At 33.7% G+C, this 15235-nt stretch overlaps 1 protein-coding gene across 2 annotated transcripts in view; it reads left to right on the top strand.

Annotated features, from left to right (window-relative positions):
* mirr (iroquois-class homeodomain protein mirror) overlaps positions 1–15235 on the top strand; it is a 45880-nt gene that overhangs the window by 21158 nt on the left and 9487 nt on the right. For both annotated transcript variants that reach the window (XM_089704567.1, XM_089704507.1), the window contains exon 3: positions 2032–2141. In XM_089704567.1, the coding sequence (XP_089560693.1) occupies positions 2032–2141 (110 nt within the window). The remainder of the gene's footprint in view (positions 1–2031; positions 2142–15235) is intronic.

Genomic DNA, 15235 nt, shown 5'->3' with positions numbered 1-15235 from the left:
TGTTTGTGTTTGTTTTATTGTAGACTTCGTTACACTTTTTCTAAAGAATAAACATTGAACAAAATATGTCGTTTTGTTTTTGAATGTATAATGGGTAGTAGATATTGAATCGATAATCGCGATTGAATTGATAAATATTATTATCTTTATAAATCAACGTTTTTAACTTCAGTCATTAGTGTTTATATTTAGATAACCTAGTCCAAATAAAGATATCTATACCATTTATGACGTGCATCTTAAATATACTTTTAGCAACGATAAACATATTTCATCACACCCCTTACTTCTCTAAAGAACTGCAAATTGAAAGTCATTATATCGAAGATTATGAAATACAACACGTTGCGTATAAAATTTCATATCACAAAGTCAAAGTTATAACAGAATGACGCTCCGAATTCACCCTGCTACCCTCACCGATTGCGTGTCAACAATATAATTCAACGGATTATAAACACATTCGTCCCATAAAAATATCCCTTTGGAACATAATGTTAATGGAAGAATAGTTTCCATTAAGCTTAGAGAACCAATCAAGATTACGACGACCTTTTTATTTGTGACTATCGCGATCATTATCAATTTCACCTTACAGTAAATGTTTTTAGCTACAAATGAGTCGAACGGTTTGCAATAACTTCGTTTATTAGACGTCTAATTAATTTTTGATTAATGTTGTTATTACCTTGTATTACCATGTTCAGTTTTAAATGTTACGAAGTTTTAAGGATGCCTAATTATTATAATTAACGTAAACAATTAACATTATTTACAAAATAATTGGTGACTTAAAACAATGGAATTGATTTTATAAAACGTTTTCTTTATCTATAAAATTGTGTAGCGTTGTTTCAAATTAAACTCCATTAATTACAAAACACTTAACAAAAACTAATAACAACGCACCAAGTAAATAGAACGGCAAAGATAACATTTCAAAATAATACGCTCACCGATTCGGTGCTCAAGGCTGAAAACGCAAATCATAATCGACAAAGCAAACATTACAAACAATGTGACGCCAATAAATCCAGGTAAGTGCAGATTCTCGTCACGGCTGAGCCCGATTATTTAACAGAAAACTGGAATTGTACCAAAGAGATCGAAGCAACAAAGAACATCACTGCGACTGGATTACGCTGTCGTACTTGAGTAAAATTTATTATCGGATTTTCGATTCGGCCACCAATGAAGTTGTTGGACAACAAAATCTTTTGATAGATTTATCCTGGCTGACCGCATTAAGATCCGCTCCTGAGTTATTTTTAATGTGTCGCTATAAATTTTCGACCCTCATCGCACTATAGCGACGTAGAAATCCAAAAATTGCAACGATTTATACTCTTTTATATTGTGTCGTTGTCGAGGCCGACTGATATTATACTTCAATTAAAAATACGTTTCAATGAATTTCGAATCGTCGAAGAAGATATCGACGAATCGTAATTTAGAAACTATTCTCTTGTAATAATTGAATGAGACATCTGTTAAATAAGGTCACGACCGGCGAGGGCAAAACAAATCCCTTTTTAAAGATACATTTGTCTATTCCAAAATGATTGATGAACGCCTCTCATATCTTTAGCCATTAAATAATAATAGTTAAGACAACCGAGCGATCGATCAAAAAATCAATCCGTTGAGGTCCATTTTTGTAATGGATTAAGTTAACGCTTCCGTATATAGACGTGAATGGAATTCGATAGTTTAGATTGTATTATATTCATTTCATTGTGTTTACAATTATCGCGACTGTGAGACTAAAGTATAATTATTAATTTCTTAATAATGTTATAAATCCTGCAATAAATAAACATTATTATGAGGCAAGGATTTGCAAGCTTTGAGCGACTTATAATTAAGAAATATTTCCAGAGTGAAACAAAAAGATAATCCGTGTCCTTTTAATTATAATAAAATTTTAATATTTTAAAAATAAAGAACCTAGGTACTACCGATGCTTTTAAGTGTCGTAGATTGTATATTAAATTGATAGTATATTTTAATAAAATAAATTATATTCAACAGGCAGCGGGCATCGAGCTGAAAGAAAATTTGGCAGCAAGCGCCGCAAGTTGGCCCTACCCGTCTGTTTATCATCCTTATGACGCTGCGTTTGCTGGATATCCTTTTAATGGGTAAGTTTATGTTCTATAAATTTTCTCACAATACTATTGTTATTCTAATACAATCGTAAGATAAGATCTTCCGGTCCTAGATAATCTTTACGTAACCAAAACGTAAACATGAAATCTACATCAATCGTCTATTCAGTTTTACAACCAATCACTGCAACGCTGAAATAGGCAAATTAATAAATTTGCAATGCAATGGATTCCCAGGGAATGATCAAATATATCCGTAAGCAGCGGACCGGCTTAATCTAAAATGCATCCCCCAATGCGCGTCAGAGCACTGTTTAGAACCGGCATAATTAATTTTTAACTACCCGTTGCATCGCTGAAATCATGGCCCGGGCTTTGCCAGCGAATTGAGCGACGTAACATACGTGAAAATGCGAAAAGAGAATTCACACACGCTTCAGTCTTTCACGCTCCAATTTCCAAAAACCTCGCGCGGCCTTTCGTTCCTTTTTGGGCCGGACATTACCCAATCGTGAATACGTGAATTTAGGGAATTTCGCTTCGTTTTCGCCAGATTTTTTCGTATCGGTCCCAGATCGTTCATCAACATTCATTTATCAGTGCGTCCAGAGTACCGTTGGAGTCGAAGGAATAAGGATCTTGTGTGAACCGATAGCGGCGTCCTGTAAAGGTCGGAGAACATGAGTTTATTAGATATGAATGTTGTAGCAGATTATCTAAACTGTATCGGATTGTCGGCGAGCTACATAGAACATGGCGCCTTATCGCCGAACGCGCTTTATATCAATTTTCGTAAACGATTCTATGGTGGCGGCAATTATTTGATTTGTAATTAGCAATTCAATTGATATGATAGCGTGTTTGTTGGTAGCCGCTGAAAATCTGATAAGCTGATTGATTTTAGTGATTATTTCAAATACGGAAAATCGTGGAATAATAATTATTCAATAACCATGTTGTGACAAAATACCGCGCGATATTAATGTATAAACAATCAAGGAAGATAAAAGCTGATTGAACTATGATTCTTTGTATCGAAACTATAAAAGTTAAAAAATGTTGCACATAATATTTCATGTCCATGTCCAATCTATTCGATAGCATTTGACATGAGTAAGTGGTTTTCGCTGAAAATGTTTGGTTTTCGTTTTCACGCAAACTCTAACTTAAACTACCACTTTCCTTATTGTAAACTATTTCTAATTACTTATATTAATTCCTGAAATGCATCATTATTAATTATTAATTAATAATAGTAGGTACTTAAGAGAGCTTGGGGTTAAGATGGTAGTGTATCTTATAATGAGGAAGAATATCATTATAATATTATAACAACAACATATGCCCTGGTTTTCTGTGACAGCGAATACCTAGCGTGGCGTTGTTTCTTGCCGAAGCATACCAGAAATATAATTGTTAAAAAATCTTTTTCCTGGTGAGATTGCCACTTCCAAAAAATATTCGTTGTACTCTCGAACTTGTAACTATGTACTTGTAGTGAATAGAAACAGGCATAAAATTTAGTTTAACTTAAAATGAAAAACGAGCATAAATGTAAATCAATTATACTAGTTGAGACCCTTTCAAATGAAACATCATAAAATGTAGGTAATACAAAAAATCCGAATCACTAATTAATTATTTTAAAGAAGGCGTTTTATCAAAAGATCAACATTGATTTATTATCAATAAAAGGTTGTGAAATCGATGTAAACTAAAATATTTAAGTTGACGTTAAAGATAAATACCTTAGATATATAAAACGATATTTCTTACATTACTTGTGTTTTATTTTAATCGTAATCACTGTATACATATATAATTACATGGAAATGCTACCTCTTTTGAAACATAATACATATCACAACCGACAACGGTTATTATCGTTAAATCGAAATGAAATCAAGGTTAGATTGTTTGAAAGCGTTTTCGTGAGTGCCAATATTATTTTTTCGAGTCTACTGTAGATATTGACAAGTTAATTACAAGTAAAGGATTGAAGACATGTCAATTGTTATTTAGAACAATATTGGAATTATTATTAGATACAAACGAATGAATTTGGGTGTGTTCCTGACATAAATCAGCGAATTACATGAAATTTCAATTAACAAACGACTGTTAATTATTTGGAAACAGAACTCGATACTTTACCGGTTCTTAGAGAAAAATATATAAATAATAATTAGAAGTAATGATGCGTAAATACATGTTACAAAATTGGGGAAGCATTGCCTAAGAAAATACTCAGTTTAGTTTTAGTATGATAATGCAGCTGTAGTCCGTACAGAAAAAAAGATTTTGGAAATATCAAAGCTTTTTAACGAACTCTTGGTAAGGTAAAACATTGCAGATTTTATATGTAAATTGCATAATATTTTTACAAGAATCTTCGAACATCATTTCTATTTGTCATCATAATTACCTTGAAATCACTTACTTAAAATTATTATGCTATGAATATTGAATAATAGTTGTAATTTGCATAAAGGGAGTGCCAGACGGATAAAGTCAGTATTGCCCAGTGCCTACTAACGCAGCGTCTTCCTCCGTATCGTATTAAACAATATACATATTTGCTTATGACCACTCTAACAGAACGGAGTAAATCAAGCTATGCCTCATTCATTGAGAGATATTTGTTAAGTACCAATAATTGTTCGGAAATATTCTTTATTGAACAAAAAGGTATAAAAGATCGCTGCTCGCCGATAACGCTGCGTTTTGTTTATTTTTATTGCCTTTTACGTTCAATCTATTGCTTGCTATTCGCATTTATAAGAATTAATGGAACAGTTAACAGACGCGCTTTTAATTCAATCTAATGTAGGAAAACATATCTCAACGGTAATTGTTGATAGTGAGCTTTAAAAGCTTCGATTAAGGTCGGTTTTTCATTGCAGTGACTTGATTACATAGTGTCTTTCCTTGTTAAGTCTCAATCAACACCTATGAACTAATTCGATTTAATTACCTTCAGTGGTTTCGGATCAACACTGATGAATTAAGCCAACCGGGCCAATTTCTATTTATGTCAGTCACAGTGTAAAGCTGATTGGTCAGAGTTAGTATTTTATTGGATTTATTATATCTGTTATGTAATTTGATACCTACAAATAATAGTTACATTATTTACAAAGAACTAATGTGAAAATGCACCATTCATTATTTAGAAAGAAAGAAAGAAAGAAAGAAAAAACGTTTATTTAATGACACATAGCCTCACACGTACATAATGAAAAACAATTTATACAATACTTATATGCTACAATACTTACTTACTATGTACAATACTTAAAAATACACATTAAAGTGTGTAGTCTGTGAAGCATTTAACAGAATCTGTAAGCTTTACACTGTTCAAAAGATAGAGCGATAGAAATTTGCCATAAATAAAGTCAATAAATTCTCCTTTCATTAATTTGAGAAAAACAAAACATTACAACTCATAAAATTCGTACCGTCACGGGATGTAGGTAATTATCACCTATGAATCACTTATTGGTACGGTCTATTGAATTTTCTAAGTGCAATAGGACAGCGAAATAACGATTCAACCAAGAATCCAATTTACTAGAAACTAATGAACCTCATGACTGAGTTAACTGCGCTTGCATCTAAATTCGCTCCAAACACGGTAGATTATTCGAGAAAAAACCGGCGGAGGTATAATACGGCAATAGCTGACACCTTTTTCGTCACTGTTATTGATTCACATAATTAGCTTAGCGCCTCTTCTCGGAATTTTTTGCCCGAGTTAATTAAAACTAAGTCTTAGTACATCGATCGTATATACTAAAGACCGTTCTTGTTGTTTTTACCAGAGAGTTAGCGAGCCGCGACGTTGTAGTTATAATTAGCAATTTATATCACTTTAAAGAGTGAAACATGATTTTTCTATTACAGAACGGTCATTAATTTGTGTCGGTAAAAAGATACGCATGCGTTGGTGTTAATGAAACGTTTGGAGTTCGGAGAGAAAGATTAATATTGTCCACGGGTACTTTGTCAACATCATCATTGGCAGATGCCTCCGCCCACATCGAATTGCTGTAATTAACTACCTACTTTTTCTAAATAAATCTGCCGTATTTCGGCTAAATTTCGAGTATACACAATTTTTAAAAGTATTAGTGCTTCAAGTTATTAAGGTTTATGATAAATGTGTTTACTAAAAAAATATGTATATTAATTTACTAGCTGCTCTGCGCGGTTTCACCCCCGTGGCTCCACTCCTGTTGGTCGTAGCGTGATGATATATAGCCTATAACTTTCCTCGATAAGTGAGCTATCTAACACCGAAATAATTTTTCAAATCGGACCAGTAGTTCCCGAGATCAGCGCGTTCAAATAAACAAACAAACTCTTCAGCTTTATAATATTAGTATAGATATATTATAAAAAGGGCTTTATCGTGGTTACCGTATGGAGCTTTATAATAAACAACCTTATAAATTTATTACTTTGTTTGTCAATTTCACAATAACGTAATGAGAAGTTATTATACATACTTTTTATCCGTATGTATTATACATGCAGAAAACTAATAGACTTGCACTTCTATGATAATTGCAGTTCAGTTACATGAATATGTTAATTAAAAATTAAATAATGGGCTATATTTTACATTTTATAAAATGTTATTTGACAATCTACAATGATAAAAGGATAGTGTTGAATGTGTTTTGCATCTAATTAAGACTCGTTTTAGAAACATTTGCTTACCTTAATTTTTTGCAACCATTTAACACCTAAAATTGTGCACTTAGAATCTGTTATCTGCGTAAGCGCCGTTAGAATTTAGTGTGTATTTAAATTGTTTGACACAAATAACAGTTTCCATCGCTTGAGCCGAGATTTATTTCTCTACCTATGATATAACAATTATATAATAATAATTACTCAATTCTCTTACCGCTTACAATTAACTGTAAACTAACTGTAAAATAATTATAACAATAACATCTTAAAAAAGCTATTCCGTTCTACATCTAGTAACAGAAAATCGATCAATTTCAAACTATAAAAAAACTGTTAGAAAAAGCTATAAAATCAACACATGACCATAAGAATTCTCGATTAAACTTCAAAGATTAGCTCAAATGCCTTATTTCTATATTAGCGTGGGTGAAAACATGATTTATATGTTTTTAATTGGCGCACTCTACCGGCTCCATACATCGAATACATATCACGTTCTTTTACACGAACCATAATATTAACCGTTATTTTAATTACTAATTGAATAACTTGCAAGCAGTGGGTAGATACTTTAAAATAATCACTACATAGTATATAAAACAAAGTCGCTTTCTCTGTCCCTATGTCCCTTTGTATGCTTAAATCTTTAAAACTACGCAACGGATTTTGATGCAGTTTTTTTAATAGATAGAGTGATTCAAGAGGAAGGTTTTAGTAAGTTAAGTTATATTTTATTAGGTTTTAGACAAAGCGGGCGAAGCCGCGGGCGGTATGCTAGTTTGAGATAAAATGAATTGTTTTAAGTAAACAAAATATGAGTAATAGTATTGCACTTATTGGTTGATTCAATTATATAATTTGTGTTTATATTATTATTTTGTAAATGCACAATTTGCACATCTTTATCCGTTATTTATTATGCTGTTTTAATTCTAGATGATGATTAAATGAATAATAATACAAAATTATGTTTTATCTGTATAATATAAACATGAAAGAACTATATAAATATTATGCAATAATTATACTCAAAACAGAACGTGTTATTTGAAACTTCTTACTATTACGAAATAGTATTCCTTATCAAAGCTTCAATGCATATCTACTTAGCATAATATTTATGTTACCAACTATTAAAACTTTCACACCCATTTAAAATCCTACAGTCAATTACTAACTAAATCAGATTATAAAAAAACGCACATAAGCTATAAATGCTAAACGATACATATAAACACATATTCAATCCTTCAAACCTTTAAAATCATAACAAATTTGGAGTATCAAAGACAATTATATTGTTATAAAATGGGGGGTGTTACAGAACTAATAACGGTGTAATAGGCCGTTTTTGATGCGATCAAAGGCAGGTGTACGTCACTCTTATCTGATCTAGCACCTCACATCAACGATTTGATGAAACCAACTAACGTGTAATTATATTAAGTTTTGTAGATTTAATGTAATTATTAGTGGAATAATTATAAGAACTTGTATGCATTAAACATTAGCTAAATGAATAACTAACGGTAGAATTATTGAGATAACTCAAAATGTATGTAAAATAAACGCAATTATGTATTTCTATTAGTGTTAGTCTATAAAATAAAGATGTCTGTCATCGTGCTCGCGTAGCTACACTTTATGAAATACTAGCGGTCCGCCCCGGCTTCGCCCATGGTACCTTCGTGCCTTCATGTTTTATAGCCAACTAGCTTCCGCCCACGACTTTGTAGTTTGTACGTGCATCCCAGTTTTTCCTCGTTCCCGCAAGAATTTCGGGAAATCCTTTCTTAGCGGATGCCTACGTCCTAACATCTATACCTGCATGCCAAATTTCAGCCCGATACGTCCAGTGGTTTGGGCTGTGCGTTGATAGATCACTATATCAGTCACCTTTGAGTTTTATATATATAGACTAGCGACCCGCCCCGGCTTCGTACGGGTGCAATGCTGATACTAAATACACTACAGAAAAACTGTGAACGTTGTATGTATATAAAAACATAGCGGCCCGCTCCGGCTTCGCACGGGTATAAAATATATAGCCGGGCGGCCGGCCGGTACCGCCGCAAACGGTACGTCCCGCAATTTTTAAATCTGTAATATATTCGAAAATATTCACTTAAATCATATTATGGTGTAAAGGGCCATATAGAACTAAATTAAATGAACAGTGTTTTCAAGGTATTTAATTGGTTAAGGATTAATAATGCTGTATTGGTTAAAATCGCTTCGAAAATTAGCCATTATTTGTCGTAAAAAGTAAAGGTCAAAAAAAGTTATTGTGGGTTCCATAAGAGATAGACATATACCATCGCGGACTTTTCTGTAGACCTTTTTAATGTGTATAATACATTATTTTGATAAAACTCGAAGGGTTCAGCCTGCGTTTGCAATGTAAGCGGAAAAAATGTAATTTTTTACGACATCACATGAGAAACCTCAAAAATAACAGTACTTCTCCACTATTTAATGGATGTTGTTATACATATAAACCTTCCTCTTGAATCACTATATCTATTAAAAAAAACCGCATCAAAATCCGTTGCGTAATTTCAAAGATTTAAGCGTACAAAGGGACATAGGGACATAAGGACAGTGAAAGCGACTTTGTTTTATACTATGTTGTGATGTTGCTCAGTGACGATGCAGCTTTCTAATGGTGAACGAATTTTTGAATCGGTCCAGTACAAACCTTTATATATGCATATTAGCGATCATTGAATGTATAACACAACTTTTTACATATTAATAAAATTAATAAAACAATAAATGGATTTATGTAAAACACGGGTTTGTCGGGTTGTATGCATATTCAAGAAACGGAAAAATTTATATATTGAAACCATTATACATATATTTAAAATATTGAATTTACTTAAATCAGAAGTTGGAGCTTCCATCAATGATAATTTAGGCTTGGATCAAATCCATTTATTTTAAGCCTTTGCCTTTGGGTATTCTGTTCGGTAGGCCTAAACTAATTTGCAGATCGTCTAGCCAATTCGTTACACCAACTTGACGTCATGATTATTGTTATTCTGTCCCTGAGTTCCAGCGTGCGAAGCTAATGCTATTATATATATGTGCAAGTGAGCAGTCCATGCAATCCGGTACAATATTCAATATCGAATTGGCATATATGATATAGGGATTTGGTTCTTTTAAAGTTAGCGTGTCAACATTCATGAATGTACTTTAAAGTATTGTTAGCTCTAACTGTTAAACTTTTAACTACGAAGTAGGTAGGTAAAATATAAAAATCATATATAAATGTCATTCATTAAAATCTATTTCTATTATTCTTCCTAAATTTTTGTAAATCCTACGCACACATGCAACGATCACACACATATTTTTTTTAGAATGTCACCGTTTAAACTATTTTACCACAGATTACCTATAATGTCCGCCTCCTTGGTACAGTGGTTGACGCGCGGCGTGAGCGTAGAACCGAGGTGTCCTGGGTTGGATTCCCGGTTGAGACGAAGAAAAAATAATGTCTTGGTCTGGCAGGACACAGAAGGCTGATCACCTACTTGTCCCTAAAAAGATAATCGATCAGTGAAACAGATAGTATGCATAATGCATCTGCCCCTTACCCCACTTGGGGACACGGGACTTCACTTACTTTTCACACTTATAAAGACTACCAAACTCATAACTTAGGTATTATTTATATTTTATACCTAAGAAGCTGAACGCAACATTAATATTATTGTTACGATACCCGTTTACGATTTGTTTAACTGTGAAGATGTTTTAATTACATAGTCCGTTGATATTATAATTTTAATTATTTTAAATCGACCTTTACCAGTAATACTTCCGCTCAAATGTCAGTTCCACTACTTAAGCTCAAACAAACACACACACACACGTACATATTATTAGTTGTTAAGAATTATAATTACGTTGTGTTGTTGTGTTCTTTTTCAAATGGCCATAAACTAATCCGCCACCGCGATATGCGTTTTTCATTGATTTTTTCAATGTTTTTCAAGTTTGTTACAAGCAAGTACAATTTTATGGATACTTATTGTAAAATATGACTGTTCGACCACTTCTATGAATAAAAACTGTTGTAACTGAGAATGAGTTTAAAGGATATACGCTTGTGAAGAGCAAATCCCATAGCCACTGTTGTTTATAACAAAAGTTAATATAAAAAATATTACGTAATAAATTATGATATACTATCGCACTAATACTCTTTTTCTGTTACATAAATGCATCAAGGTTAAGGTTTTTCGTCAATGCATAATTTATTGTACGTTCAACGAATTAGGTATTCTAATTAACAACTTAGAATTTAGCTGTATTAACATATTGTTACACATTTACATATTATAAAGTGTGAAATTAAAAAGACTATTCCGAAAAAATCTCTATTGATTTGAATATGTTTATTGTATAAATTGGACACATCTTTCTGTTATAATTGCGGTAGGTAACATGAATTTATTTATTTACAATATATTGATCACGTAACTGCCCTATGTTACATTAACTAATAAAAATCGTGTAAAAATAACAGCGTTGTTATCATAGGTAGGGTACATACAAATTTTCTGTAACAAGTGTTAATTCCACAAGGTTACACGTCATACCGGCATGACTTTCATCAGAAAATGCAGTACACCACAATACAATCGAAATTTTCCTTCCATTGTATAACAGAAACTCCCTTGCGATATAGTCGCGCCGATCACCATAAAGGTATCGAACCCGTTACCCGCTGGTCGTCACCCACGATCGTGACCGGGGTACCAACCTCTGCCCACACTTCCGCTCTGCTGCCGCATAATTACAAACTACCATACGCGACAATCGAGACGAATTTCGTCGAAGTACAACGAAAATTATCTATAATATCGCTTTAACTGAAACTCGACCGACGTACCCGGGATTAAGGGTGACAATCGCGCACATGTAAACCTAGAGTGGCGTAGAGTCGGGATGCGACGCACGTACCAATCTATTTGGCCTCCACTCGATTCGATATCGTGCACACAAAGTAATGATTACTCATGCCGAAGTTTATTTACGACAGGAAGAAATTGCGATTGTTTTCTCCTAATGGTTATAACTTCCCAATACGTCGGCGCCCGATTGCTCGCGCAAATAATTAAATAATCGAATTACATTTCTTATTTAATGAGCTTTGTAGAGCTTAGCCTTTTTGTTTTGGGCTCGACTCCTCGCCTATTCATTCATAGCAACCAGTTATGTACAATGTGTCTGATATTTAAATGTAGTAAATATGTTGCAGGAATACGTAGATACAAAATTATCATATGATTCCTGATAAGGTGTTGATTTTTCGAGAATGACCATGTAATTTCGAAATGAACTAGGTATTTTTAGATAATTTAAATGTGTACTATTTGTACATTTACAAATCAAATTCATTTAAATAAATAATTCAGTATCTATTTTCATCCATATTCCCTCGCAAAAAAAAATAGGGGGCAAAAAATTACCATATGACCCAGTATGACATAATATATTAAGTACATTTATTTACTTTTGTTTTTCAAATCAAAACATTATTTTGTCATATTGTTTTCTAGAAACTTCTAGGTAGAGCTTTTGTTTTTATGTCAACATTGGAAGTATAAACAAAGACTTTCAAAGTAGTAACAAGTCATGAACTTTGAGCACTCATTAAAAATTTTCCTCAGCCATTATTTTATACTTATACTTTGCGCTAACTCTTCGACAGTACTCATATATCCGCGTCCATAAAGTATAAACAATGTGTCAATGTGTAATATATATTAATGTTGTACTATTAGAATTGTTATCAACAAGATTATATTGCAACATCAATGAACCGCATTCAATTAAGAGTAGAAAAATACATGTTCGATGCATAATCTAGTCGCGTATCTGATACACAATAATGGGAACTGTGACATTTGACATCCTTAGCAGTTTACGCATCGCACCTCTGTCGGGCAGCCCGAACGAACACGTAGCGATCTGCAGCGGACGAACGAACTCGATCGAACGATCGATTACATAAGATAGCTATGCGCTATGTGTCATCTAGATCATCGTCCACTCACGTATCTTCACGTTTTGTGTGGCCGGCGCGGACATGACATCACCCCGCCGGCGTGTTCCGACACGCAGCGCGTTCCTTCTACGGCGCTGGCCACAGTTAATCGAGTATACGTGTACAGACAACGATTTACAGCACAAACTGCCAGTCCTCCGTGTATTACCGAAGTATGGAACAATAAAGAGAGCGCGCTGCTGCATATCAATGAAGGTGGCGTATGCAGGCAGCGCGCTCGTGCCATTAGTACGCCGCTGCCGGTTCGAAGTAATTGACCGACGGGCTAATTTCATTCTAGCCGCATAGGTCGCTTCCTCTTTCCTTTTTCCTATCGGTCAGCGGCGGCCACGAGGCGGCTCGCGAACAGGATTTGTCATTGCATCGTTTAATATTGCTGGATGTTCTTCCAGTACCGTGTCATTCGATATTCGGGGACACGTGTCGGCGGTGTACATTGTCGAATGTTTATTAATAGGCGAGTTCTAAAAGTAGTTACATAAATTATTGTCCGGCTTTGCATTCAAACAATATATAATTTCGTTAATTTATGTAAACAATGCAATATTATACTGGCCGGTACACAATAATCAATAAATTAAAAAAAAACATATGATGAAAAGTTTAACACGACTACTGTCTACTACACTTTCATCAATTATTATTAGGTAAATCGAAATCTATGTATGACTAAACGGAACAGGAGTAGGTTGTAACTTGTAACTACAGAAGCGAATTAAGCCAATGCGGCTGCTCGGCCATCATAAGGGAATTAAGGCCAGTACACACGGTGCACCTTCATACAATCCGTGCATCTTGTGTACTTTACCGGCAACATATGTATTACATAGCGGCATGTGGAGTGTATCTCGGTATGGTCGTGTACATAATATCTGTTATCGGACAAACAACGAATTAGTGGTCACGTTAACAGCATTATGTACGTCCTATATTCGTATTAAGGCTATGCCAAAGCTGTTGCAGCGGTATATCAGGATATTACCTACGCTTTACGCGTTTATAGAATAATAAAATTATTTAAATGCACGACATCTGTTTGTTGTGTTTTTGTGAAATATGAAAATCAGAATGAAGAGGGATTAGTAACAGTTGTAATTACAAGTTTAAAATGATTATATTTAAATATAATCATTTTAAATGAAAAAACGTATTGATGTTACTTCATATATTTCTAGCAATTTCAAATGATAAATAACTGAAATGTATGTTAAATTGTCCACATTCATTTACCCAAAATAAATACCTTCAAAGACGTACTCGCTAAAAATAAAATTCTAGGTCAATAGATCAATCTTCGTGACCGCGCCAATATTCATTAGATTCGGGCTATTTTTGCTACAACGCAAATGGAAATATGTACTTACATACTTATTACAAATTATTCAATCCAGAACAATTAAAACCAAAGGTCACTCTACGTAAACACGCATTTATTCTATATATTTTGTTAATTGGAATTAATTGTAACTCGAAAACTACACGACTGACTTTTTGACAAACCAAATAGATTAAATAACAATGTGTTTAAAACGGCCACGTCATTTCCTTTTGTCATTGTAGCGCAATTAAATGTCTCTTCTCAATGTAAAACGGAGCATTTAAAAGTGCGTATAAATCACGATACTAGACTATAATTAGGCGTTCGAGATAAAGCATATTAATACAATTAATTTATACCATCTCGTCGATAAAAACTCGGCCGGCGATAGCGGATGGCGTTGTGAAACGATGCCTTGGAAGTTCATAAAATTCAATGTTCTCATCGATATTATTAATATGTGAGTAATAAAATATGACGTGACCTATGATAATATGTGATCCGTGGTCGCGACACTTAATTTTCACTACGCTCATGCGCTCTACATACGGCGTCTTGTGCGGGCCGGGCCTTGGCGCCGAAGCGATGCCACCGTGCGGTGACGACAAACTCGACCATTCGCGAGAACATCACATTCGCTATACTTTAACGTTATAATGTTTAGTCGCAAATTTTACGATAAAAAAGGTATTTTGAGGTGAAACTTCATGGCAAACCCTAAACAATCGGATCGTAGGTTTATCCTGTTATGAATGGCCTCAGAAAAACTATTATAGTGTTAAAAATGTGTGTTAAAATTCTGTATGATACTTTATATCAAACAAGTGCACTTCATATTTAGGGTTATAACTTATAATATAGGGAATAGAATATTAGATCAACTAGCACTTTGAGCAACTTTCCTGTAGCTTCCAAATTCCATATCACAATCATTCAAATATAGTATTTCATGCAAATAGCATACCAATCATTTTTGACTCAAAAAGCTACAATGTCACTTAGTAACAGATAACATTCACTTAT

The sequence above is a fragment of the Colias philodice genome, chromosome 1, assembly GCF_061535455.1.
Source record: "Colias philodice isolate Cphi_HAF_F1 chromosome 1, ilColPhil1 Martin Lab GWU primary, whole genome shotgun sequence".
Classification (NCBI taxonomy): Eukaryota; Metazoa; Arthropoda; class Insecta; order Lepidoptera; family Pieridae; genus Colias; species Colias philodice.
This window is presented reverse-complemented; position numbering and strand designations above follow the sequence as displayed.